Source organism: Accipiter gentilis, chromosome 24, assembly GCF_929443795.1.
Source record: "Accipiter gentilis chromosome 24, bAccGen1.1, whole genome shotgun sequence".
Classification (NCBI taxonomy): domain Eukaryota; kingdom Metazoa; phylum Chordata; class Aves; order Accipitriformes; family Accipitridae; genus Astur; species Astur gentilis.
Genome location: NC_064903.1, coordinates 14,055,663 through 14,079,656, shown reverse-complemented (window position 1 = coordinate 14,079,656; position 23,994 = coordinate 14,055,663). Strand labels below are relative to the sequence as shown.

The window sequence follows — 23,994 nt, the reverse complement described above, 5'->3', positions numbered from 1 at the left end:
ATTTTCTATTCCTTCTGCCGACCTGAAGGGAAACTAAATTTTTCTATCTTTGAGAGAGAATCCACGCATACCCAGCTCCTTTTGGGGTATCCTGGCCTTTCTTATGCTTAGATCCACAAGCACTTGCAAGTAACACACTGTGCAAGCAGCTCCATTTCACACAAGAAACGGACTTGACAGCGGGGCACATCTTGGAGCTGGGCACCAGAAAAGGCCATTTTGAGCACAATGTAAAGTTCTGTATGTGGATTTAGGCAAACAGAACTGGAGTCTTGCCGGACTACACAGCTTCTCCGTGCAAGATGCGCAGCTATCTCACTGAACAAGGTCATTTGAAAATGCACTTTCTTTGCAAAGTATTTTTTTTAGAAAAACAAAATTTGATGTTTTGGACTCTGAAGTTGCTCAGCTCCGTTTGCTGCCAGAGCAGAGCAGATCCTGGCTGTGCAGGTTCACTTAGGGCACTAATTTTGAAGGTAATCCCAGAGAACCATTTGCAGAAGCTGCAGTGTGCCGAGAGGGGCAGGAGCTCCCTCTCAGCTCCTCTCCTTAAGTCCCACTCGCTGTGGGGCTTGGGGAAGCATGCGCAGCCTTGGCAGTTTTTGTTCCCGGGTGTCCTGGGAGAGAAGCCAAGTTTCCCTGCTGGGAAGGGAGGGAAAGCACCCCAGAAGCTCTGCATCCCAGAGGAGGACCAGGGCCCCGGGATGCAGAGCTCCATGCATGGTCTGTGCCTCATTCTCAGTTTTGACCCAAGGCTATCTCAGCCCTGGCACTCTCCCTCACCGTTGCTCTCCTCTTTTGGCAGCTTTCATCTTTTCTTCGCACCTCTGCAGCCAGAGACCCATTTCTGTGCCCACGGGGCCCCAAGTTGCCAGCCGCAACTCTGTGCTTCAGGTTATCCTTTGAAAACGAAATACAGCCATGCGATAAGCAGTGTGTTCTGAGATAGATATTCTCTCCTTTCCTTGTTCTTGCTGTTGGAGCATCACCTGGAGGCTTTCAGCCTGTGTCCTTGTGCAGGGCCTGCACTGGGACGTGTGCGCCATTGGCAGCAGAGACACATGGCAAGGGAGGGCTTCTGGGGGGAGTGGACCCCCATGCCGAAGGAACCAGCATGCATCTCCTTTCTTGCCTCTTCATTTATACAACCTGCTCTCAAAAATGGTCCCCAGCTCACAGTTAGCCCCACGCTGGAGGTGGTGGTGCCCAGCAGGGCTGTGATTGCCTTGGCAAACCTGACACAAGCCCAATACCTCTGGCTGCTTTTGTGTGCTCCCGCAGCCCTCCCTGGGGCTGTGTGAAGGCAGTGAAGCAGCTTTCCCAAAGCCCAGGGTAGTGCAAAAGTGTTCCGGAGAGAGTATGGCTAGAGAGAGCACATCTGCATGCACACCGAGCTGGCTGCAATTTGCACGCTGGCGCATGGACGCTGCACAGACTTCCCAGCTCCCTGCTCTAAGCCGTCTGTCTTGGTGTCCTGTCAACACTGGCACAAGGGAGTGTCACTTGATTGCTGGTGACCTTTTCAAGTGGTTTAACAGGATATTAGTTCCCCGTGCCAGAGCGAGCTTTCTGTAGATGTGTTTACCTAACTAGGAATTTGCATTAATTACTTCCGCCCCCCTGGAATGTGGGTTTGTGAATTCCTCCATCCCTGCATGGACACGTGTGATGCTGTGTCTGGCTGTGTGCTCGCTGTGCCTGCACACAGCTGGCATGCACTAGGGTCACTTGGTGCCCATAGTCCAGACCTGCTGGATGACGGTGTCAGCTCTGGGAGGGTGGTGGAGCATTTCTATTTTATTTGCTTTTCACCCTCCCCCCCCGCCTTTTCCCAGTGGGCTGCTGTGTCTCTGTCTGAAGTTTGTTTGGAGTCACAGAGTCGGTTCAGAGTTTATGTGAGGGAAGAGGATTTGTAGGAGAGCAGCGGGTACACCTCCCCATGCAGAGGCTCCCACCTCACTGCCCCATGCCATGCCGGATCCTTCTGGCTCCAGAGGGGTCTCAGCCTTCAGAGTTGCCTCCTCTTGCAGCCTTTCAGCACCATGGGCCTGCTTTTTTTTCAACCCCTGGGGAACACAAATGCATGAGCATGGAACATCCCTGTCCTCAGATCGCATGCTCCTACAGGTAATGCTCTCTTAAGGCATTGGCCGGCTTGAGTTTGAACACCAGAATGCATAAATGCCATAGTAGAGATACCAGAAGTGCCAAACATCATGGAGTTTTCCAAGCTGGTCCACATGAAAAATGCCAGGGATATGGCTTCCCATCTGCCTCTTTTTTTTAAGAATAAGCTGTTTTGTGGACCCCAGAAGCCTCAGTTTTCCCAGCTCCAGGGTATGATCTGTGGGATGTTCAGGTAAAGCCTGTGTGGTGTCCAGGGCTGGATGTATCTGTCTCTGTGAACATGCCCAGTGTTGCTCTGCACGTGCACCGTTTTCTGCCAGACTCCTCTGAGCACAGCCCAGCCCCTTAAATCCTTGTGACCGCCGTGCCAGACTCAACTCCCTCTCCCAGGAGCTGCCCATGCCCTGGGGCATGCTGACTCTGCCAGGACGGTTCCTGCCCCAGTGGGTGCCACAACAGCTGGCTCAGCGCAGCGCAGTGATGCGGGAGCTGCTCTGCGCTGGAATGCGCCAACCCCTGCTCCGCACAAAAGAAATTCCTTGGCTTCGCAGAGGGAAAACAGGCTGTGCTGGCTCCCTCCTCCTGGCCCCTCTCTCCCTGCGTCTGAGGCCATGGAGCCAAGCGCGTGATTTGCAGGGAAACAGCCCCGCGAAAGGGCGCTCGAGGAGCCTGCGCTCAGGGACGCTGTGGCTGGGCTGGGGTGATCATGGCCCTGCTTTCCCTCTGCTCCCCGGAGCCCCCTGGGGAGATGTTTGGCCTCATCTCGTGTCGCCGGGGAGGAAGGGGCTCACACGCAGAAGCGGCTCCCTGACCTTTCCTTCCCGGAACCAGGGCTGAAAGGGCCCGTTGTGCCCTTTGCAGTGGGTGAAGCTGGGTGGATAGTCAGGGTTTGTGTGCGCTCAGCCACCCTGGCCGCCAGCAGCCCAAAGGGCAGCGCTCCTCCCAAAAGCCCTTTGGGGCTTGGCTCCTCTCCTGTGCCTGAGCGGTGGCTGATGCAGACCCCAATGAGGTCCTATCGGTTGCTTGGGCCCCCAACCCTCCCTTACAGCTCCTCTTACCCCAAAAAAGGTTCCTCCCTGAGAGCCCTGCTGCTGCGGGGGCGTGAGGAGAGGCAGGCTGTTGCCGACCTTTGGTACTTCCCTGGATGCAAAACTCCAGCCAGGACCTCAGCTCTCCAGCAGCACTGCTGGGGATGGCGGTTGTGGCTCCACCAGGTGGCTGCAGGAGCCAGGGTGGGAAACTAGAGGAATCTGTAGGATTCTCAGCCCTGAGGACTCCTCCTCTTGCAAATTAGCCTATAGCCAAGGATGGAAATTCATAGCTTGCTTGAAAGATCTGCTGTGGTTTTCATAGGTGTGAATCCTCCCTACAGCTCCATGGCTGGGAGGCTGGTGCGAGGCTTGGGGTAAATCTGTGGTGATGCAGCTGATGATGGTGCATGCATTGGGGAAGAAATGTCATTTTCTGGAAGTGCGCTGGCTGGCACAAGGGTGCTGCGTTAGCCCTCAGGTGCTAGTGCTATAGAAATATTTAATGACATTTATTTGACATATTGATCCCAGGAGAAAATTGATAGACAAGTTCTAATCTCTGTAAATCTTGAGTTACTCTTCCTTATTAGATCCGGAGTGGATTTACACTGTCATCAAGCAGAAATTGGGTTGTAAGACAGAACATGCAGCATCATCTTTTGCTACCACAATGTCTTCTTACAGAGGCTTTTCGGGTAGTGCTGCTCTTAAAGTGTGCAGGTGAGGCAGACTTGTGTGCCACTCGTGATGCCCATAAGAAATGAAGGAAATGAGCATATATTTAAATTACCTTTAATGCCACATGCATGTCTCCTAAAATGTCATGGCCACACCCTTCACTGCCTGAACCACATCCCACAGTCCTGAAACTCCTCTGAGCATGGTGCCAACAGTGATTCCCTCTCCTGGCAAGCATCTAAAATGGGCTGAGGCTTTCAGAGGTGGAGAGCGGCTGCTTTGGAGGTCAAGCTTCCCACTCTGCAGGCGCCTTGCCAGCTTGGCTGCTCAAGGCTGTGTTCCTGCAGCAGATGGGTGACAAACAGGGACGCTGGCAGTGGTGCATCCCCATGACAGGGCTGTTCAAATCCTGTTTTCATTTTTGCAAAGTTTTGTGTGTTCCAAGTGTAATCCATGCAGCCAGGAGCTCCTGCTATCCTGTTACGCAATGATTATTTTTATAACCAGAGGGAGAGATGTTTTTGCACAAAAACAAAGTCCCGTTTGTCTGGCTGTGCAATGACGGCTTGCCGTGACCTCATGTCTGATTTGGGAGAGCTTTGGGGGCTGCCAGCAGTGCGCTCGGCACCTGGGGCACTGTGGAGCGGATGCCCCAGGTGCCGTGGGTGGATCTGGGGACTCCCACTCTTCCCATCGTTGCTGGCTGCCCCATTTCTCCCAGGGCACAGAACAGACCCTGGCAACAATGCAGCGTGAAGCAGTAGCTCCAAAGGCGGCATCGACACTGGGGAGTGGGACGGTGCTCCCCGGCAGCCACATGGCCTGGCTGTGCTCCTTGTGGGCACAAAGCCGTTCTGCTCGCAGCCGAGATTTATAGCAGCTTTTTCCCTGCGGCTGGTTGGTCACCAGGCAGCCCCTAGGAGCTGGATGATGGGGATCAATGCTGCTCCCTGTTCCATGTGCAACATGGATGTGCCGCTGTGGTGCATGGGCATATGGTTAAGCACAGGGAGAGAATGGGGACTTGCGTCTAGGGGTGCAATCCTGCTTTGTGAAAGCCTCCCTGGGAAAGAGCCTCAGGCAATACTCAGAATGTCCCTGCTTACACTGTCCAGTACTCACCAGGTTTCCTCTGGAAATCTTAATAAAGTGGGCATTTAATACCCTGTGATGTCTCAGTGTGGCACAGTTTCAGGTGAGAAATCGCACACTGAAGGGCTGGCGCAGCCACTTCATCCCTGAGCTCCTAGGGAGTGCCAGGGGAATGGCCACAGCCCCCTCGAGCTGAGACCCACCGCTTGCCCTTGGGGTTGGTCACAGAAGAGGGGCCCTCCAGCCTCCTCCGCAGCAGACACAGGTACAGAAAATGAACTCAGGTTCCCACTGTATCTTTCCCCACTCCAAGTGTTTGTTTATGCTGCTGTGACTTTTTGGCCCTGCTGACTCCACCAGGCTTCCTGTTTCCCAGGTGCTTGAAGGGATTTATTACTTTTTTTTATGCATTTTGCAAGGCGTTTACAAAACTTTTTTGGCTGACCTTTTGGAGCTTTACCTTTAACCTGGCAGTATTTACCATCCTTTCTGGTTTTCTCATTTGCACACAGCTTCAGCTGTTTAGATGAATGTCTTCTCACTTTTAATAGCTTCCCTTTTCCTGCAGTCCAGCCTTGCTTTCCTCCCTTTTGCCTTTACAGTATCCTCCAACCAGGCACTGTGCATTTGCTCTGATATCCCAGTGGGGTCTCTCTAAATAGGCTCAGTGCCTCCCACAAATGTTTTACCCTCTTTGTTACCCCTTTCAGTTTCTTCGTAAAAATGTTTCCCACTTTCGACGTAGTTCACTTTCTGAAAGTAAAAACTTCTGCAACGGGTATATTGGCTTTTGTTGCTCCTATGGAGGCAATGGATCTGGAGGTCCATGTCTGACCTGGCTCTGGAGTTGAGCTGGGGGCCAGCAGGTACCTGAGTGTGCAGCAGTGAGGGCTTCCTTAGGGAGGAGCGAAGCCCACTACAGCCCTGCTGCTCCCTGCAATCCTCCATCTGTGACTGGGAGAGGGTAAAATGCTCCTGGTAGGGGTAGGAGAGGGTCTGGGCTCCCACAGCCCCTCTGGAGCTACACCCGGGCAGCAGCTGGCATTAGGTCCTGCTGTCAGCCCGTAACTGTCTCTGGAGCGGCGAGGGCTGGGACACCCCATTCTCATGCCTCTCTCTGGAGCCACTATGATGTACAGCAGCAGACTCAGGTCCTTGGAGCCCAGAGTGAGGATACCCGGGATCTGCTTGTGGCAAGGCACAGGTAGTATCATGCCAGGTGGGAAGAGGGAATTTATTGGGGAAGGAGCTGGACACAGCTGTAGTCATCAGCTTTAGAGCTTGTACACCGTGAGCCTGCTCTCCTAGTGCCCTGTGCTCTCCCTGCCTGTCCCCATGGGGAGGGAGCCCCTCCACAGGCCAGGGGCACTGGCGACCAGTGATGGGGAGGGAAAAGCCTGGCAGCGTCAGGGCAGGCAGGTAGGCAGGGGCTGCCTGGCGCAGGAGGCTTCTCGGAGCAGAAGGGACATGGGACCACACATGGGGCTGGCACAGCCTGGAGGAGAGCAGGAAGGGGTGAGTTTCAGATTGACACTGCTGAACACAGTTTGCTCTTAGTCCCCATGGAGCATGTGGTCATTGCTCCGTGGAAATACCCATGCCTTCCTGAGCCATGGGGCACTGCACACTGAGCCAGGCACCCCACTATAGCTCTTGTCTTGCAGAGGGTCATCATGGGCAGCGCAGCAAGGGTGGGGAGCCAGCAGAGCCCTGTCCCAGCTCATCACCCAGCTGCCAGCCTCTCACAGAGGGCTCAGACTTATGATGCTCTGGGGGCAGCATGGGTGGGCACATGTGCTGCGCCCATGCAGGATGCTGGCACCAGGCTGCCTCCCCGGTCCTGTGGATGTTTCTCGTGCTGTTTTGCAGATATCCATGAATTCTACGATTTCACGCTGCGCTCTGCACCCCTGCAGCCTCCCAGCCTGAACACATGTTGCAGCACAGCCAGGCAGCAGCATGGGGCCAGCGAGCCCAGCTCTGCAGTCACACCCGGAGAGCCCCTAAACCTTCCTGAGGTAAGAGTCGCTCCGGCACGATGCTGTGGGGCCAGACCTTGCACGCTCCTGCACTGAGGGGGAGGCAGGCGGCATGGGAGGCTGCTGACCACTGCAGCCCAGCCAGCTCACACCCAGCATGTTTCCACACCTCCCCTGTCATGGCACATCTCATTAATGAGGCAACTTCTCTGGTTCACAAGTGTTAATTGAATTACTCCTAATGCAAATAGCTTCAGCTCCACTCTGGCTCCTGCTCTGCTGTTGCAGCTGGATTAGTTGCTCCCGTCTGACGCTGTCTCCCACGGAGGCGTTTCAGCTCTCTGATGATCTAGCCTCCTCGCAGGCTGCTTTTGATAAGTGAAGTAGGTTGAGTCTTTCAAGTTTCCCTTTTCAGGATTTTTTCCCAGCTCTCAGATAACTTCTGTCTTTCTTACTTGCATTCTCTTGAATTTTCAACAGCCTTTTAAAAGATACAGCACCAGGTAGGGAGGAATTGAGCAGTAGGGTCTCAATTATCTCAAAGGCACCAAGGTAAATAAAATTGCCTGGTACCTTTGCAGACCCTCTTCCCGTCCCCCTCTCACTGTCTTGTGCCCTGCCAAGGGATGCAGTGGGATCCCCCTGAACTGGGGATACAGAAACATTTGTGCTGAAATGCAAAAATTCAGGGATTCCTCCTTTCACTGAAATAATCCTATCAGATAAACACAGTATTTCAGCCTCACAGGCTGAATTGGCTTCCCATCATATACCTGTGGGGACACCAAATTTGAGTGGCACTCAGGGATGATGAAGCTGAACGATGTCTCCTAAGGAGGCACACTTTAAAGGAGTTTGATCATCAAGAAGAAGGGGGACAAAACTGCCCACAATCAGGGCAGGAAATATCTGTGTCCCTCTGACTCAGGAACCATTTTAGTCCCATTTTTTTCTTGACCCCGTGACATTGACAGTCCCTCTAGTTAGAGGTAAACCTGCAGATCCGGTCTGTGTTTATGAACGAATTTTTAGTGGTCTTACACCATATGCAGTGGAATCCTGCTTTGGTTTTTTTGGGGTCTCCTGTAGTCTTGATCCACCCACCGGTGAGGTCTGCTGGCAACAGCTGCTGGTCTTTTTGGCCAGGCCAGTGCATGGGGCCCCAAGTAGATGCGACAGTCAATAAGGCCATTTAAAAAATCAATGTGGAAACAAGTGGGGAAGCAGCCGTGGGCCTGGTGCAGCTGGCATGAGGTGCACTTCTACTCCCCCTGCAGTGCCCCGCGCGCAGAGGGGATGAGCAAAGCAGCCGGTCTCAGGGCTTCCCTGCACCGAACACAGCCCAGGCCCAAATCTCTCCTCCTTTCTCCAAAAAAATGTGTTTGAGACATCTTTTGAAACATGAAATGCAACAGGGAGCTGCCCCCACCCAGCAGCAGCACAGCCCCAGAGTCCCCTGCCTGCAAGCCTCCACCGTTGCCTGCAGTGACCCTGCTGCCCATGGAGCCTGGGCTGGGGCAGGCTGTCATGGGCAATGGGATGCTTACCAAAGGCAGTATGAGCCCCTTGCATGCGGGCAAGCTCATTTTGGCGTATCCAGAAGTGGTGGTGGGGTCTCGAGGCAGCTGGCCTGCCCTACCTGCATGTACCCCCTGTCTTGTTTCAGGATCCGTCCCGGGACAGTGAGCGGAGGCTTCCCGCAGGGGCTGGGGACAGCACGCCGGGGACGCCGCCACGGCTGGTGAGGGTGACGGCGCGGAGGACGGAGGCACCGGCCAGTGTCTGCAGCCTGGTGCTTGGCTCTCGCAGCGCCCTGCCCCAGGTGAGCCTCCGTACGCCCCACGCCGTGTCCCACCCTACCAGCCCAGACGGCAGCTGGCACTGAGGGGACAGCACTGGTGCCGTGTGCCCGTAGCACCGCGGGGACGGTGCTGGGGAGGTGTTTTCCTCCCCCGGGGCTGGCAGTGTTTCCTCATGGCTATTCTGGTGATGCTCTGGCTTAGGAAATCTAGCAGTCGCCTGTGCCGGGGGCTGGACAACACCAAAATCATTCCCTCTTGTTAGCCTTTACCATGGCCCGGTGTCAGCCCTCAGGGCTTGGAGGGCAGGTGGATATGGTGCAGAAATAAAGAGGCTGCATGGAGTTGGAAATCCTCCCAGCCCTGTCCCCCTCACCCCCAGAGCTGGCACACTCCCACGTTGCAGATTTCCGTATTCTTTTTTCTGAGCTCTTAAATGGCAGGTCCATTCCTCAGCTTACCGGGAGCTTTTCTCTGCTGTCTTATTTACTTGGAAACGCCGTTTATTTGGATGTGCATCGTAAATCTCAGCTTCCTCCTGGTGCGAGTGCATCGTTTGGGCTACATGTTTGAGGGGAGTTTTAGGGACAAGCGAAGGGCAAAATGCACTTTTGGGAGGGATGAAGTGGCCAGGATGGATGGAGCTCACCGCAGATTTAAAATGATATGAAAATGTTGTTTTCCTTGGTATAGTTTGAAATAATGCTTGTTTACTAAGTCAAAGTCTTCTTCCAAAATATTTTAAATAAGAAAATTGCACTGCTTCTTTTCTCTCCTTTTTAAATGTTTCCCTTCTTATTCTGGACTGCAATAAAATGGGTAATGCCCCATTTTTTTGCCTTACTGTTTAATTTCTCCTTTTCCTCTTGCTACTCTCTACATTTTCAAACATTCACCAAATCTTTACCAGTTTTGGAAGGGCGGGATGGTGGTTTTCTGAACACGACAGGAGGATGAGCTCAGCTGCTGGTCTCTATTCACCAGTGGGAGGGAACCACAACTGCAGATGGGGGAGTCATGGGGCAAAACCCAGGAGGGCTGAGAGCATGATCAGTCAGGAACAGTCAGATCTTAAGGGATTTTCCTCCTAACTGTCCCAGGCTGTGGAGTGCAGCAGCTCTTGCATCCAGCCCCAAATGTCTGGCTGAGTTGCAATGTCTCCTTTAGCAGCAGCCACCTAGCTTTGATTTTAAGACTTCATGCAACGGGGAATCTGCTGTGTCCATAGCCTGGCTGGCCTGATGGTTATTTATCCTTCCCATTAAAAATCTGTACTTTGCTGTGAGCCTGGATTTCTCTCGCTTTAGCTCCCAGCCCCAGGAAATTTTGCTGCCTTTGTTTGCTAGCATAAAGGACCATGGCAATCAGAAATGTTCCCAACATGTAGGTATTTATAGATGCGTCTAAGTTCCCTCTTAACTTTCCCTTAGATAAACTAAACAGATTGGCTTCTTCACTCACTCAGTGTGAGGCAGGTTGTTCCAGCCCTGAAATAATTCCTGTCATTCTTTTCTGAAGCTTTTTTTATTTTCAGCCTCCTCCTTTCCTAGCCTGTGTTTGTATGGGTCAGGAGCCAGTCCTCATTGCCAAGCACTGGCACTTTTGGGGTCACACATCTGCAGGGACCACAGCTGCCAGCCTGGAGCAGGGTATCACTGCCCCAAGAGGGAGGGGGCAATGGGGACCCGGGTGGGCAGGACAGGGCTCTGGGAAGTCTGTGCTCTGGCAGGGCTCTCTCATCTCTTTCATCCCAGAGGATGGCCACGTCATAGCCTGGTCACAGGCAAAGCAGGGACCTGGAGGTGAAAAAACATCAGGATGGTAGTGTTCAGTGTTAGGCTTAGCCATGCCCGTAGTCCTGCATGAAACTCAGCTTTCTGTGGAGACCCAGCAGCTTTCCCAAGCAGTGCTGGAGACTCGCAGGCTCAAGCACTGCTCCTCTGCAGCAGCCCCCATGCTGGGATACAGGGGCCTCTGACACGGCAGTGAGCATGTTCCCTGGGATGTCATCTTCATCGCTGAGCACAGGCCTTGCCCTGGCAGAGCGGGAGCATTTCCAGCACTCCCCCATGTCAGTGATCCAGACCATGACATGGGATCGGCTGTGCCTGGGTGTGAGCTGTGCCAATGGACCACAGCACAGGCCCTGCTTTGCATCCCTCGCTCCTGCATGAAGGCACTGAGGACACCTCAGCTCCCGCCCAGCATCACCTCCCGTGTTGGTTCTCAACATCCCCAGTGTGCAGGACTGCATTGGGGCTGGATAACACCTACAGACCCAGCTCCTGCCCGCCTCCACAGTGACTTCTTGCTTCCCAACCTTCGGTGCGTGCTTTTTGCCACTGACATTTCCAAAGTGGGTTTCAGGAAAACACTTGAGATGGCAAATGGCACTTGGAAGAACTGGGGAAACACTTATAATGGGTGATGTTTAATGCTAGGGCAGGACAGCACCAGCTGCAGGGCAGAGCAGCTGCCCTCCTGGTGCTATCAGCCCAGGAACAAGAGCTCTAGCGGACACCCTGCCACTGGTAAAAGGCAAGACGATGAACTGGCTTGTCCTGCCTGAAGTAAGTGCAATTCTCTTATTGCATCCATCAATGTGAATAAGTTTTCTGTTGTCCTGGCTTTGTCCTCTTCCCTGCCTGCAGCTCTCCCTGGCAGTGATAGTAGAGCAAAAGCCACCGTAACCTGCTTTAGCCAGGAAGATGCATGAGAAATAAATTGTCTCTCCGCACAAATGCTTCCAGGAACAGGAAATTTTCTGTCTGCTGGCAAGGACTTGTGTGCACTCGAGTGGCCCTGCAGTGTGCAAATGACTGCTGCAAAGGAAGTGGGACCAGTAAATACAGCAGCAACATGTGCTTCCTGATGGCGAGGTTTAGTGGGCTGAAACCAGCCCTCTGTGGGAAAGTGGATGTTCAGCCTTCAACAGGGCAAGAGCAAAGTGACTCGGCCAGCTGAAATGCCCTATTGAGGCACTCGGAGGCCAAATCCTGCCTGAGATCTGGGGTTTGTGGGGGTTTATTTGCTGAATCCTCCATTTCAAGCTTTCCCTGAACCCTGTGGTGGCCTTAGCAAGGCTGCTCAGGGCTTGTGTGCATCTGCAATGGGAAGACCCACGAGGATGCTCCCGTGGCTGGTGCCACTTGCCTGCGCTCACAGACTGGTAGGAAGGCTGCTTCCCTGAGTAAATGATGTTCTCATCCTCTGTGCAGGGAGCAGAGAGCAGCCAGCTGTAAAGATAAATGAAAGATGAACAATGCCGCTGATGAGCAGAAAGTCTGCGCCTGCGAGGAAGCGCTGCTCTTCCTCTGCCACCCTCCCCTGCCTCCCAGCACGGCTCTGTAGCCTCTCTGACTTCATCCCTGTCATCGCGATGGTGCCGTGCCTCTCCTCCCACGGTCGCCTGCCCGTGCATCCCTCCCTCTCTCCCTCCTGCCTGCCAAGGCTTCACTGCCTGACGCCAACGCCGCAGCTCTGTCCTTGCTTAGCCCAACAGCTGACACTGAGATACAGCAGGTCTTAACGTGATGGAGAGAGAGTGTGAGACTGCTTCAGAGGACGGACATTCTGCGCGTCCTTTGAAATCACCAGTGAATAGGAAACCTTACTGGCAGGGCGTGCTGCCGCTCCCACAGGCTGTGGGTGTGTGGGACGCCGCTGAGCGTGCCCGCAGCGTGCCAGGTGCAGGCTGTGCTTCAGTCCTGCTGGGCTGAGGCCAGAAATGTCCCCTTCCCTCCCTGCGTCCCAGGGAGGACATAGCCCAGCTCTGCAGAAATGACCTGGCAGGTTGTTAGGAGCCCTCCCTGCTGCACCTGCCGCTGAAGAAGATGCATCCGTCTGCCCGATAACCCACAGCTCAAGTGCCAAAAAGGTTCGTGGAGCTCCCCGGGGAATTTGGCAGAGAAAGGCAGGCTGTGCCGCCAGCGTGGCGACCGGCTGTCTGCTTTCCCCATCCTTCTCTCAAGTGCTTTTTCCTCTTTCCTGATTTGCCTTTGGCCAAAGAGAAGGGCATTCCCATGCTCTGCCCCTTTGCCTGGCAGGAGCAGCTCCAGGGCTCTGGCCACTTGCAGCAGGTCGGGATGAGACCGGCATGTGGTGGATGCTTCAGCTACAGAAACGCCTGATGCGAGCTCCCCCCTGCCCTGGCTGCAACCCCACCGCTCTTCATTTTCTCTGCAAGGTGTGTGAGAGTGGAAGCACGAAGCAGCTGTTCGCTATTGCAAGGAGCATCAGGGAAATTAAGTAGGTCCCTGATGAGGGTGAATGTCTGACAATGAATGCAGCCCTCCCAAAAAGCCACCGTGAGGTTGCTTGGTTGCACATGCCCTGCTGTCCCCACTACCCCGTGTCCTCTCTGTGGGCTGGCTGGGCAGGCAGCTGAAGACATCGCTGCAGGCCAGACTGGCCACTGCTTTATCGCAGCTTGAGCCCGGCAGCATCCACCCTGCGATCCCAAAATCCTGGGAAGTGGCTAACGCTCAAGCAATGGGAGCAGAGAAGCAAACAGCTCCCAGAAGGACATGCCCTCTCCATTGCATCCCCATGCACCTTTGAGAGCATGTTTAATTTTAGGAGAAGCAGAGAAGAAAAGCAGCAACCCACAGCCCAGAGGCTCCGGCTGCAGCCCCCCTGTCACTTTGAACCTCTTTGTGCCCGGAGGTCGCTTGAGGGCTCTGCATTCAGACACTCCCCAGCAGTTCTGTGTTCCGACATTGCAGACTCAAAAGCCAAAGTGCCGAAGCCAAGAGGGTGTCTGTCTGCAGTAACGTGCTCAGACTGAACCATACATCAGCCCTGCGCAGCACGGACACCCGGCTGGGCAGCCGGCTGTCTGTGTCCCAAGGATGCTGCTTCTCAAAGGGAGGTCAGCACAGGCTGTGTCAGTAAAAGCTGTCACTTCAGTGGACATTTTGGGGTTGAATGGCCTCAGCTTTACTAGAGGCTCTTGCTATTCCTGCTGTGGAGATAAACAGGGAGATGCTCAGACCTCAGTTCTCCCAGTTCAATGTACAGCTTCAACAAAGGTTGAAGAAGCCAGTAGAGCCACCAGGCTGTCAAACCAAAGGCCACCTCTTCCTACTCTACTTGGGGACTTTCTGTCTAAAATCAGCAGCAAAAGGCAGATCCTTGGCAGACCCCAAGGCTTTTCTGGCTGTGCAGCATAGGAGAGCCTTGCTGGACATAGGGCCGTTGGTCTGTCCATTCATCCACATCATCATCACTGTTTTGAAGTTATTTCGTGATGGTGTGAGTGCGTGCAGTGCTCCCTGTGCAGTGGCGGAAAGGGGACAGTGAGGGGGAGGCTTTGGGGAGTCTCCCGCAGATGGCCACGCTCCAGAGTCATCCAGACAAGTCTGGAGTCCATCCATCCTCCCTCTGGATTCGTGCTCTAGCTTTGTTTGCCTCTGTCTAGTGCACGTGTCTGCCCACCCCCAGGGGAGCACAGCTACTGGGGCAACTCACACACTGAGATTCACATTGATGGGTTTCAGGCATAGCTCTGGAAGCAAGAATTGAGACCATTCACAGGAACCTCAGTGGGATGGAGACTGAACAGGGGCCAGACCCATCAGTGCCTTGGCCAGGAGCATCATGAGCCACCATACTGGCCTTGCTGGGTCTGTCTGCTTTGCTCACCAAGTTTCTAAAACAAGCTGGTGCAACCTCGGAGCAGGGTCCCCACAGCAGCACCCAAGGTCCCTTCTTTCCTGCTTTGCCTTGTTGGGTGACTGACCACATTCCTGCTGCAACTGAAATGAAATGTTGGAGCCCATCTCCCATCGCACAAACCAACCCAGGCTCTCAAAGTGCGGAACCTCCATGCCCACAGCACAGGATGTGGCACCCTGACTTCCACCTATCCATGCTCTGCTCCCCCTCGCAGCTACCCCAGCATCTCGGGAGGCTGAGGACAAATCTGGGTGCACTTCTGCAAAACAAACAGGCTCTCCTCACCTTTTTTTAAAGGAACAAACCAAGCTTGAAGGCAGAGCCTGGCAGGCCAGCTGCTTTTTATCTGGAGCCCTGGAGCTGGGGGAAGTCACTGCATCTTAATGGCATTGGGCTGGACGGAAATCAGGATTCTGGTGGCAGAGGCAATACCGGCACTGTTATAAATAGAGCAGCCACAATAACTGCTCATGAAGGTTTTTAGTCTTTAGAAGGCTCAGTATCAAGCTACGGCGAGAGATCCATTATCCTCGGCACTAGTAGGAGCTAGGGAAATTGCAGTGGAAGGAGGATAGTGGATGAGTGTGGGTTTGGGAATCTTCCCTCTTGTGAATCCAAGTGTGAGCCCTTTGAAAGGTGCTCTCTACTGTGTGCTGCCTGCTCTTGCTTTGCTCTGCCTGCTCTGGGGGGTTACACCACGTGTGGCTGCAGCAGCGCAAGCATTTCAAGCCAACCTCATGCCCTGCCGCAGGAAGCCAGGGTTTGCTCCAGGGCAGCGCCCACCGGAGCTCTGCAGCCTGCAGGTACAAAGCACCTTGCAGGAGCCTTGCTGGCTCTGCACCTAAAAACTTTTCCAAGTATCGAGGCTCAGGGAAAGGCCTCCTGCGGTCTGTGGCCTAGATAGCTCTCGGGGCTGGCACAGCTTATGCACAGTAGCATCTGTGCCCAAAGCACTGGCATGAAGAGCATCATGCCTGGCCGGCCTCGCTTCCCCAGCATCACAACCAGCTTCCCACCTGCACATATCCAGGAAACGTGGCAATGTCCTGCCAGGCTGTGCCCCTCTTTTAAGGGGTATTTGTAGACCAGACCATTTTGCAACCCAGGCTACAGCAGAGGGTGGGAGGAGCTGTGGCAGAGCAAGCATAGGGGTACTGCTCTGCGGTGCAAGGGGGAGACCCAGGCTGGGCCTGGAGCTGGGTGCGTTGCTGAAGCCAGGGGCAAGCTGTGCCCACTGCTTGGCGAGCATGTTGCAGTCCCGTTGCTACACTGTTCATTCCCGCTCCCTTGGCACTTAGGGCGCAGCTATTTCCCCTGTGTGCGGTCATAGATTTTGCATAGCTGAATCTCACCGGGGGGTTCTGCAGGGAGATTTTGTAAGCTTTGGGGCTCTGCCGCTGTGGGAGCACTCCCGCATTACTGCTCTGGTTAAGAACAAGAGCGTGGTGATGAAACCGCTCTCCCAGCTGCCTGCACTCACCACACTGTGGCTCGGTGGCAGAGCTCATGGCCTGGCTTCCTTTGGGGTGAAACTCAACCCAGCTGTGTGCTCTGGCCCCTGTGGATGTCCAGTCCCTGGGACCTGACCATCCCATGTCCAAACCAAGCCCTGAAGCCAGGGTGAGGGAAGTGGCACGTCATTCCTTGACGTCATCCCTCCCCAGGGCTTGTGTCGCTGGTGTTATCACTCTGAGGAACACATGTGTACGGGTGTGCCTGCGCCTGTGCCTCGAGAACACCTCCTCACCCCACGGCTGGGACCCGGTTTGAAGGTCACTTCGGGGCCTCCGAAACGGTCGAGTCTTATCCTGGCGTGCAGGAGACGGGCGGCTGTCGACAGCGCGCCTTTAAGAGAGGCCCGTGAGCCGGCTGAGGCCCTGCGACACGCGCGCTGATTGGCCGAGCGGCCGGCAGGCGGGCCGGGGGCGGGGCCAGCCATTCAGAAATTTCTGAGCAGTGCTTTCTGCCTTAAAGGGGACAGGGCAGTGGCGGCAGGGAGGGACAGAGCCAGCCGGGACCATCTCCGGTCCACCGCGGGTGCCCGGGGCTCCCAGGGACACCAGCATTCATTTTTCTCCCCGAGGCTGGGCAGGTTCCCACGCTGGAAAGCGTGTTCTGGGGCAGCACAGCCTGGACAAGGCACCAGTACCTCTGCGAGCTGCTGGCTGGGGGCAGCCGGAGCTGCCGAATGGGCTTTGCTCCATCTGGAAGGGGCGGATCGGAGCAGGGCTGGCCAGGCAAAAGAGAGAAAGCATGGGCCCACAGAGCACCCCTTCTCATCCCCCACGCAGGGTGGGAATAATAGAGGAAAGGGAATCCCTGGGCCCTGGATGTGGGGAAAAGTCCCTCTGGGCAGGTCTGTGCTGCCCAGGGCAGCCCCAGGTATCAACTGAGCAGTGCTGAGCTCTTGCAGCACTTCAGAGCTACATCTTGACCCACTCTGAGGATGGGACTGGTTCCTGCAGGGATGGGTCCTGGTGGGAGGCCCCGAGAGCTGACTCATGGGGCTTTGTGGCCACAAGGTCACATCAGCTTAGGCAGGGCCAGCCGCGAGACCCCCAACAGCCTTGTACAGCACAAGTGGGGTGTGTTTGGCTGCTGCTAAGTCTGAGTGTGTAAGCACACCCAGGGACAGCTTGGGACTAGTGAAAGATGCAGGGAAACAGGATGACTGGTGGGGTCACACTAGTCCCAACTGGCAGGAGATCAAGGTACAGGACCAAAAAAATATCAACCGATTCTCTTAAAATGTGAGACTTCCAATATACCTTGCTCTGACTCTGGCTTGGAGTGGTGAAGTTGTGCCCTGGCCACATTTTCAAACCTTCTCTCTCCCATCAGGCTAGAAATGTGCTTTATTCTAAAGGAAATGAGGGACACACAAGGACGGGGCACCCACGGACTGCAAGATATGTTAGTGCTGTAATTGCCATGCCCACACAGCAGCAAGGCTCCCCCCTTGCGCCCAGGGAGGTGCCATGGGAAGGCAGCCCAGGGCCAGCCCATGCTTCAAGTGCTCCAACACAAGGCAGGAGCCTCTCTGCTGGGTGATGGGGAGAGTGGCTGTGGGCGTTGTGAGGCTGTCAGGAAATCCATAAAGCCTGCTGCAGTTGTTTGCTATTAAATAGAGCCTCCAGGCTCTCCTTTACAGGAAGGGAGCCTGGGCTGTGCTGCAGGGACCTGCCACAGGTCTCCATCACTCCTCTCCCCCAGCAGCACAGCCATGGAAGACATTTAGTTGGCCGTAATTTCAATTGCAGAAAGCAGCCAATGGTGTTTATTGAAGACCCCCATGCTGTTGCTGCCACAAGTGAGGATACGGGAACTGCGTAGTGGCACTGGGCAACGTATCAGGGATCATTAATAGAATGAAAATGGTTTTGCCGGGGAGGAGAATAATTTCTTTGGCAACTGCCCCGAGAGCGCTGAGAGCTATAGCTATCGGTCCCTTGGTATGCCTGGTTATTATTATCCCAGCTGCACATTTCCTGGCGTGAATCGCTGCTGGTGGCAGGGAGGAACAGTCTCAGCATGAGATGTTCGTTATCCTGCCCCTTCCCACTCACCCATGACTGTGCAAACCCTCCAACGCTCACAGGAACCGCCGGCCCCGTTTGCCCACTAGCTGTGCAGCCAGCTCTGTAGAGCGCCTGTTCAAGTTTCATTTGACAAGCCCCAGACACAGCAAATTGCAAATCCCTGCTGGATGGGGGTCTGTGGTAGTGCTAAGGAACTGACTGACAGACTGAGCTGAGTTGAGTTGGTTCCTCCCTTTGCTGCCCATCTCCCCGTGGCCTGATCCCACACACACATTTACCTCCTGGTGCTCCCTGCCCCCTGTTCTCAGCTGGTTGGCTGCAGACCCTGCTGCCTCCCCTGGGCTTTCGACATTGGGTGGCTTTTTGCAGGTGGTTGTGGTCAAGAAAAGCACCTCCCCCATGGAAGACTGTCCCCTACCTCCTCCCCCAGCATTACAAAGAAGACACCTTCCCCATCTGCACCCAGGCTCAGAGCTAACACGTGGCTTCGATTCGCCCAGCAGGACCCAGCTCCCGCTTGGGCTAAAGTCAAGGAGCAGCATGACAGTGATCGTGTGACCGTTGTCTCTGCAAGGAGTTGGCTGCCTTCAGCCTGCCCCATCTTCTGCTCCTAGAAAGGCCGTAGGTGCAACAAGCCCCCAGCTCCTGGTCCCTCACACTTGCCTTCCTCTTCCCGCAGGACTTCATGTGAGAGGAAGGAAGCGACAACAGGGGCTGAAATGCCAGCAACACCACATAAAACCTAGCTCCCTGATATCTTCATGCCATGTAAATAGCTCCATCTCCAGGGATTTCTTAACACTTTACTGAAATTAGCACCTGTAAAAAGAGCAGCTGCTAAAGCTGAATTTAAATAAGATGGGCAGGCTTCTGGTAGGAAGAGGGTAGGGGATGAGAGAGCTCTTGGTTTCCTTGACTCGCTTCCATCCATGAAGGCATCTGCCTGGAAGTCAGCTCCCAGCTCCTTTAGCCCTGCTCAGTGCCCACATCACTGGGGCAAGATGCCCACAGCTGCCTGAAGGCACTGGGCACTGTGCCTGCCCAGCCAGACCCAGGTCTGGGCACCCCCATGCAGGTGTCCACGCTGTTTGGGCTCTGGCAATGCCACTCACAGTAGCCAAAATGCTGCTACTCACTGAAGCAAGCTGGAGAAGTGCAGGATGCAGATGCCCCTGGCCTCCTCTTGAGCTTGATAATGTGTCCCAAGCCCTACGCAGCGTTGGGGAGCATTGCAAGCAGGCAGCAGCAACCAGGGATTTTTTTTTTTTTTTTCCCCCTTTTAATTGGGGCTAGCAGGCAGCACATGCAGTTCACTACAAATGAGTAGGAATTAAACAACTCTTGGGGCAGCTAAAACAGGACATGTGGGTTTTCAAGTGGGGAGCTGCAAGTGGGTAGGGAAGGGCTCCATCACAGCTGCAGCAGCTGAGGCTCAAGGCACCTCCATTTGCAGGTGGCGATGAGGCACTAACAGCTAAGGGAGCTGGGGGAAGCAGCAGCAGGTTTTAGATCATGGAGCTGTCCCTGAGTTTGCAAGCTGGCAAGCAGGGTGCGGTGTATGCAGCAATGCTGGCACACCAGGGCTGGCGGCAAGGGTGTTTCCCGTGTGGGGATGCCCATTGCATGCGTGGCTGCCCATCTGTGGGACTGCCAGTGACCAAACAGGGAAAGGACCAGAGACCTTCCTTGTGGAGGACACGCTCCCGTCTGCCACTGGGGGGGGGGGGGGGGGGGGGGGCAGTGTGGAAATCAAATGCTTCTCTTAATTTTTCACTCAGCTCATTAAAGTGTTTTTCCTGAACAGGTCTTGTCATTTGCTTTTGCACTTCCCCCCTAAGTGAATCCCCATGTCCCTGCCTGCCCCCACCACAGGACTGAGTGGAAGGGGGAGAGGGAGGAGGGAGCCAAGCACATGTGAGCAGTTGGATTTACAAGCTCCGCATGTGCTCTCCTCCCACCCAAGTCAGCCTCATCCAGACACTGGTATCCCACCCGTTCTTGGCCCAAAGATGGCTTTGGAGGAGGCTCATGGTGGTGGAGGGGTCCTCACTGGGTGGTCAGTGCAGCTCTTGCACACTGCATGGTCCCTGCAGCCAAACTGTGCAATCCTGGGGTGGGAAGTTTGCAGCTGGGCTGGAGCAGTAATTAGTTATGGTTATGTTACAAGTTCTGGGCACTTCTCGTTGATGAAGTGACTCAGATCTCAGAGGTGCCACAGTGTGGGAGATGGTGGGTAGCCAAGATGGAGTTAAATGTCCGTTTGCTCTCATGCAGGAGACACTGGCCACCTGTCTGTTTCTACAAGGCTTATTGCTCTGCTTTGGTGCAGAAATCCCCTACCTCAGCTTCATTCCTGCCCCAGTCCCTCCCCTCATTCCCACCTCTGCTCTCATTGCTGCAAGATGCCTTCTCTGCACAGGTGACATCCCCCAGCCCCCTGGTCCACCCTGGCTGTTGAGGAGGTACAGCATCTCCCCGGAGCACAGTGCTTGTCAGCCCAGCATCCTCTTGCCGGGCCAGCACAGTGTGCTCTGGGAGATGGCACAAGGAGCAGCAGAAGATGTGGAGACGATCCTAATTTCTTAAAGCCTGAAGTGTAAAGTTCTCTGTTAATGCCAACACTGCATGCTTTCCTTCCATGCACACAAGCACAGTTTTTCATTGATTAAAATAACTCTGAACAAGCTCGCTTTGCATGGAGGCATCCAATCCTGCCTTGCCTTAGTGAGCTCCTGGGGTCTGCAGTGTCCAGTGGCACTGAGCTCTGCAGGGTAGACGCACTTTCTTATATGCAGCCGTTGGCTTCATCTTGCTGCACTTCTGGGTCTTTGGGTCAGTGCCACAGTGCAGCCAGATCCCATAACTGACTGTTCATCAGCAAGAGCCCCTGAGAGCAGCAGGGTGAGGCTGACCTGTGAAGCTGTTTCCAAGGGCTCAGCAGCACTGCTCTCCTCAGCTGCCTGAGGCCAGTATGGTGGGGACAGGATTTCTAGACTTGCTCATCTGGGAACATTATGACTGTCCTAAGCTTGCAGCTTCAGTGTAATGTATCTCAGTCACAACACCTCTGCATAGCATTAAGCACAGAGCAGCACATGATTGTAGCATCCATCCTGTGACAGAGGAAACCTGAGTGGCCCAGAGGCAATGAAGCGCAGGCAGTGCTGGAGAGGACAGGCTCTGCAGCCTGCAGTGGGGACCACAGGGCTTGGGGACAACGTGGATCCCAATTACAGGGTGTCTTCTGCCCCCCTAACCCCTCCCCCCCTTCACCCAGAAGCAACTGTTTGATTTGACCACTTTGGAGCAAACACTGCAGGAGCACCTCTGCCTGTGGTGGTCAAGTGTAGCAGTAATTTTGTATTGTGATTTAAAGAGGGAAAGAAACAAGGAGTGAGTGGACAGGGGCATTTGTCTGACCAGCCGTCATGCGCTTCTTGCTCCCAGAGCCCTGCTTGTGAGCAGACCCCTGTTGCGCAGGCTGCATGAGGCCAGTAGGACCCTGCAGATCTTGCAGCCTGAATTGGGGTGTTGAACCACCCCATCTTGTGGCTCAGCTTGTGGCCCCCTCCCGCTTCTGTCTCATTACTTTACCCATATCCTGCGGGAGCCCTGTCATGCCCCTTTCATTGCTCTTCTACATATTTATATACCATTTCTTCAAATAATTCTTCATCCACCCTGGTGTTTATTACAGCCCTTAAACATTAGGAGGCCGGTTTCAGGTTCTAACTGGTCAGATGTGGGTTTTGTAACGTTTTTTCTTTCTACCCTTCAATTTGTCTGGGTGACTCTCTTCTGAACTTCTTCCAGTCTGGCACTTCGGTGCAAGAGGTGAGGGGCTGCCTGAGCTGCACTGGGAGCAGCGCCCTTGCCCTGCTGCACCAGCAGGCGTTTCAGCTCTGCTTTTACCATCCCTCGATGGCAGTAGGTGGAAGGCCCAGCAAAGGCCCTTGGGGTTTCTACACCCCCGGCGCACCCGTGGCTCACTGGGCAACGGCAGCATCCCCAGGGTGCTGTGCTGGAGCGTGTGGCAACATCTCCGGCAAAGCAGGGTGAGAGCTGACGTGGGGATGCAGCAGAGATGCTGGTGCCGGGCTAGTGACCGCGGTTCAGGTCCGGAAAAATGATTTCACGCTCCAGCGCGGACCTCAGCCGATGCGAAGGGAACCCCTCTTGGTGTCAACCACGAAGCCGGCAGGGCTGCCCACCGCCGCGCAGAGGCTAAGAGGAACGGAGCTGCACAAGAGCCGCCTGGTGCGTCTGGGCATGGGGACGGGCTGCGGGGAGCCGCAGGTGATGCGTGAGGCTGCCGAGCGGAGGATTTCTGTTCCTTCTGGATGCCGCCAGCGGGGGCTGCCGGGGAGCGGCGGCGACAGCGCGGGCGCTCCTCGGGGCCCGCTGCTGGCAGGCGGCTCGCGGACCGCCCGCCCGGGAACTGCCCCGGCCGGCGGGGGTAAGCGCGGCCGCGGCGCTCGCCGAGCGGTGCCCCCCCCCGCCCCCGCGCTCCTCGCCGGGGCGGGGCGGGGCGCGGAGGTTCCGCCGGCGCGGATTGGCCGCAGGGGGGGCGGCGGGGGCGGGGGATGCTTCGCGCCGCCGCAGGTGCCGCGCTCCGCGCTCCCGAGCCGAGCCCAGCCGCCCCGTGCAGCGGAGCCGAGCCGAGCCACGCCACGCCACGCCGCTGCCCCGGGACTGAGCGGCCCTGCGGGCGATGCCGTGGTGCGCCCCCGCGGAGATTACCGCGCTGTAACTCCCCCCCCCCCCCCCCCCCCGCCGCCCCTTCTTCCTCCTCCTCCTCCTCCTCCCGCTCCCGCCCGCGGGGCCGGGGGCGCCGAGCGGGCGAGGAGGCGGCAGGCGCGCCTTGCGCGGGGCGGGGGCTGCTGCTGCCCCCCGAGCATCCCTCCCTCCCTCCGCGCCGCCTCCCTCCCTGCCTCCCTCCTTCCCTCCCTCCCTGCCGGCTCTATGGTGTGAGGGCAGCGATGCACAAGCACCACCACTGCTGCAAGTGCCCCGAGTGCTACGAGGTGACGCGGATGGCGGCCCTGCGGCGCATGGAGCCCCCCTCCTACGGCGAGTGGCAGCACGAGCAGTACGGCTACGGCGGCTACGGCTCGCAGACCCTGCCCGCGTCTGGGGGGGCCGCGCCCGCTGCCCGCGGCAAGGCCAAGCTGGGGCCCCCCGCCCGCGACCCCGCCGCGTTGAAGCCGCCGCCGCCGGGGAAGAGCGCGCCCAAGGTGAACGGGAGCGGCCCGGGCTGGTGGCCCGAGTGCACGTGTTCGAGCCGCGACTGGTACGAGCAGGTACGGGCCAGCCCCGGGCAGCGGCTCCCCGGTGCGGGATGGGGCGGGTGGCTGACGGGGGGTAACCCAGGGAGAGCGGCGGGGTCGTGGCAGGGTGCAGCGTCACCCCTGGGGCGTCGCGGGCGGGCGGCCGGGGTGGACGCCAGCGTCGTTGCGGTTGGCCATCATCATCGCTCGGGCTGGCCGTCGGCGTCGCTCAGGTTGGCATCGCCGTCGCTAGGGCTGGGTGCCGTGGTCTTGCCCAGGGCAGGAGCTCTGCAGCGGAGCAGCCTCCCCGGGGCCAGCTGGGTCTCGCTCGACACGAGGTGGGCGTCAGGCGTGATGTTTTTCAGACACCCCACCCGAGGTCCTCGCCGCTTACGATGCCGTTGCCTGAAGCCCTAGCAGTGTTGAGGGCATCCCATCATACTGTGTTCAGCAGGCGTGGGGCATGCTGCCTGCCGGGCAGCCTCGTGGGCTCGCGGTGCCGCTTGCCAGTGTTCCCCAACTGGCACCCACTCTCCCTTGAGTTGTGGTTTCCTTGCTCTGCTGCTACGTCCCTGCTCCCCCAAATTATTACGTAACCCTGCTCTGGTCGCTGGCATGCTGTGTGCATTCTGCCCCATTTCACTGCTTCCATTTCTTCCCACACACATTCATTTTGTTAGTGTTCTCCTCCAGGACCCATTCTCGGGCTGTCTCTCTCTTTCTCCCCTGAATGGAGAGACCAGTCTTGTTTTGAACCCACAAGCCAGCTTAGAAAATGGTTGGATCTGTTTGCAAAGCATTAAAAT

The 23,994-nt window shown here is 56.0% G+C and overlaps 1 protein-coding gene across 14 annotated transcripts in view; it reads left to right on the top strand.

The window, feature by feature from the left end:
- The window catches only part of DLG3 (discs large MAGUK scaffold protein 3), an 85,724-nt gene that overhangs the window by 2,735 nt on the left and 58,995 nt on the right, over window positions 1-23,994 (top strand). For 11 of the 14 annotated variants that reach the window (XR_007509372.1, XR_007509373.1, XR_007509374.1 and 8 more), the window contains exons 3-4: window positions 6,798-6,946; window positions 8,574-8,729. Coding sequence is in view for 9 of the 14 variants with exons in the window: in XM_049827362.1 (XP_049683319.1) it covers window positions 6,798-6,946; window positions 8,574-8,729 (305 nt within the window). In the remaining 5 variants the exon portion in view is untranslated. Of the gene's footprint in view, window positions 1-6,797; window positions 6,947-8,573; window positions 8,730-22,894; window positions 23,222-23,994 lie in introns of those variants that run through there. The other 3 variants (XM_049827367.1, XM_049827366.1, XM_049827364.1) reach the window with 1 other exon arrangement.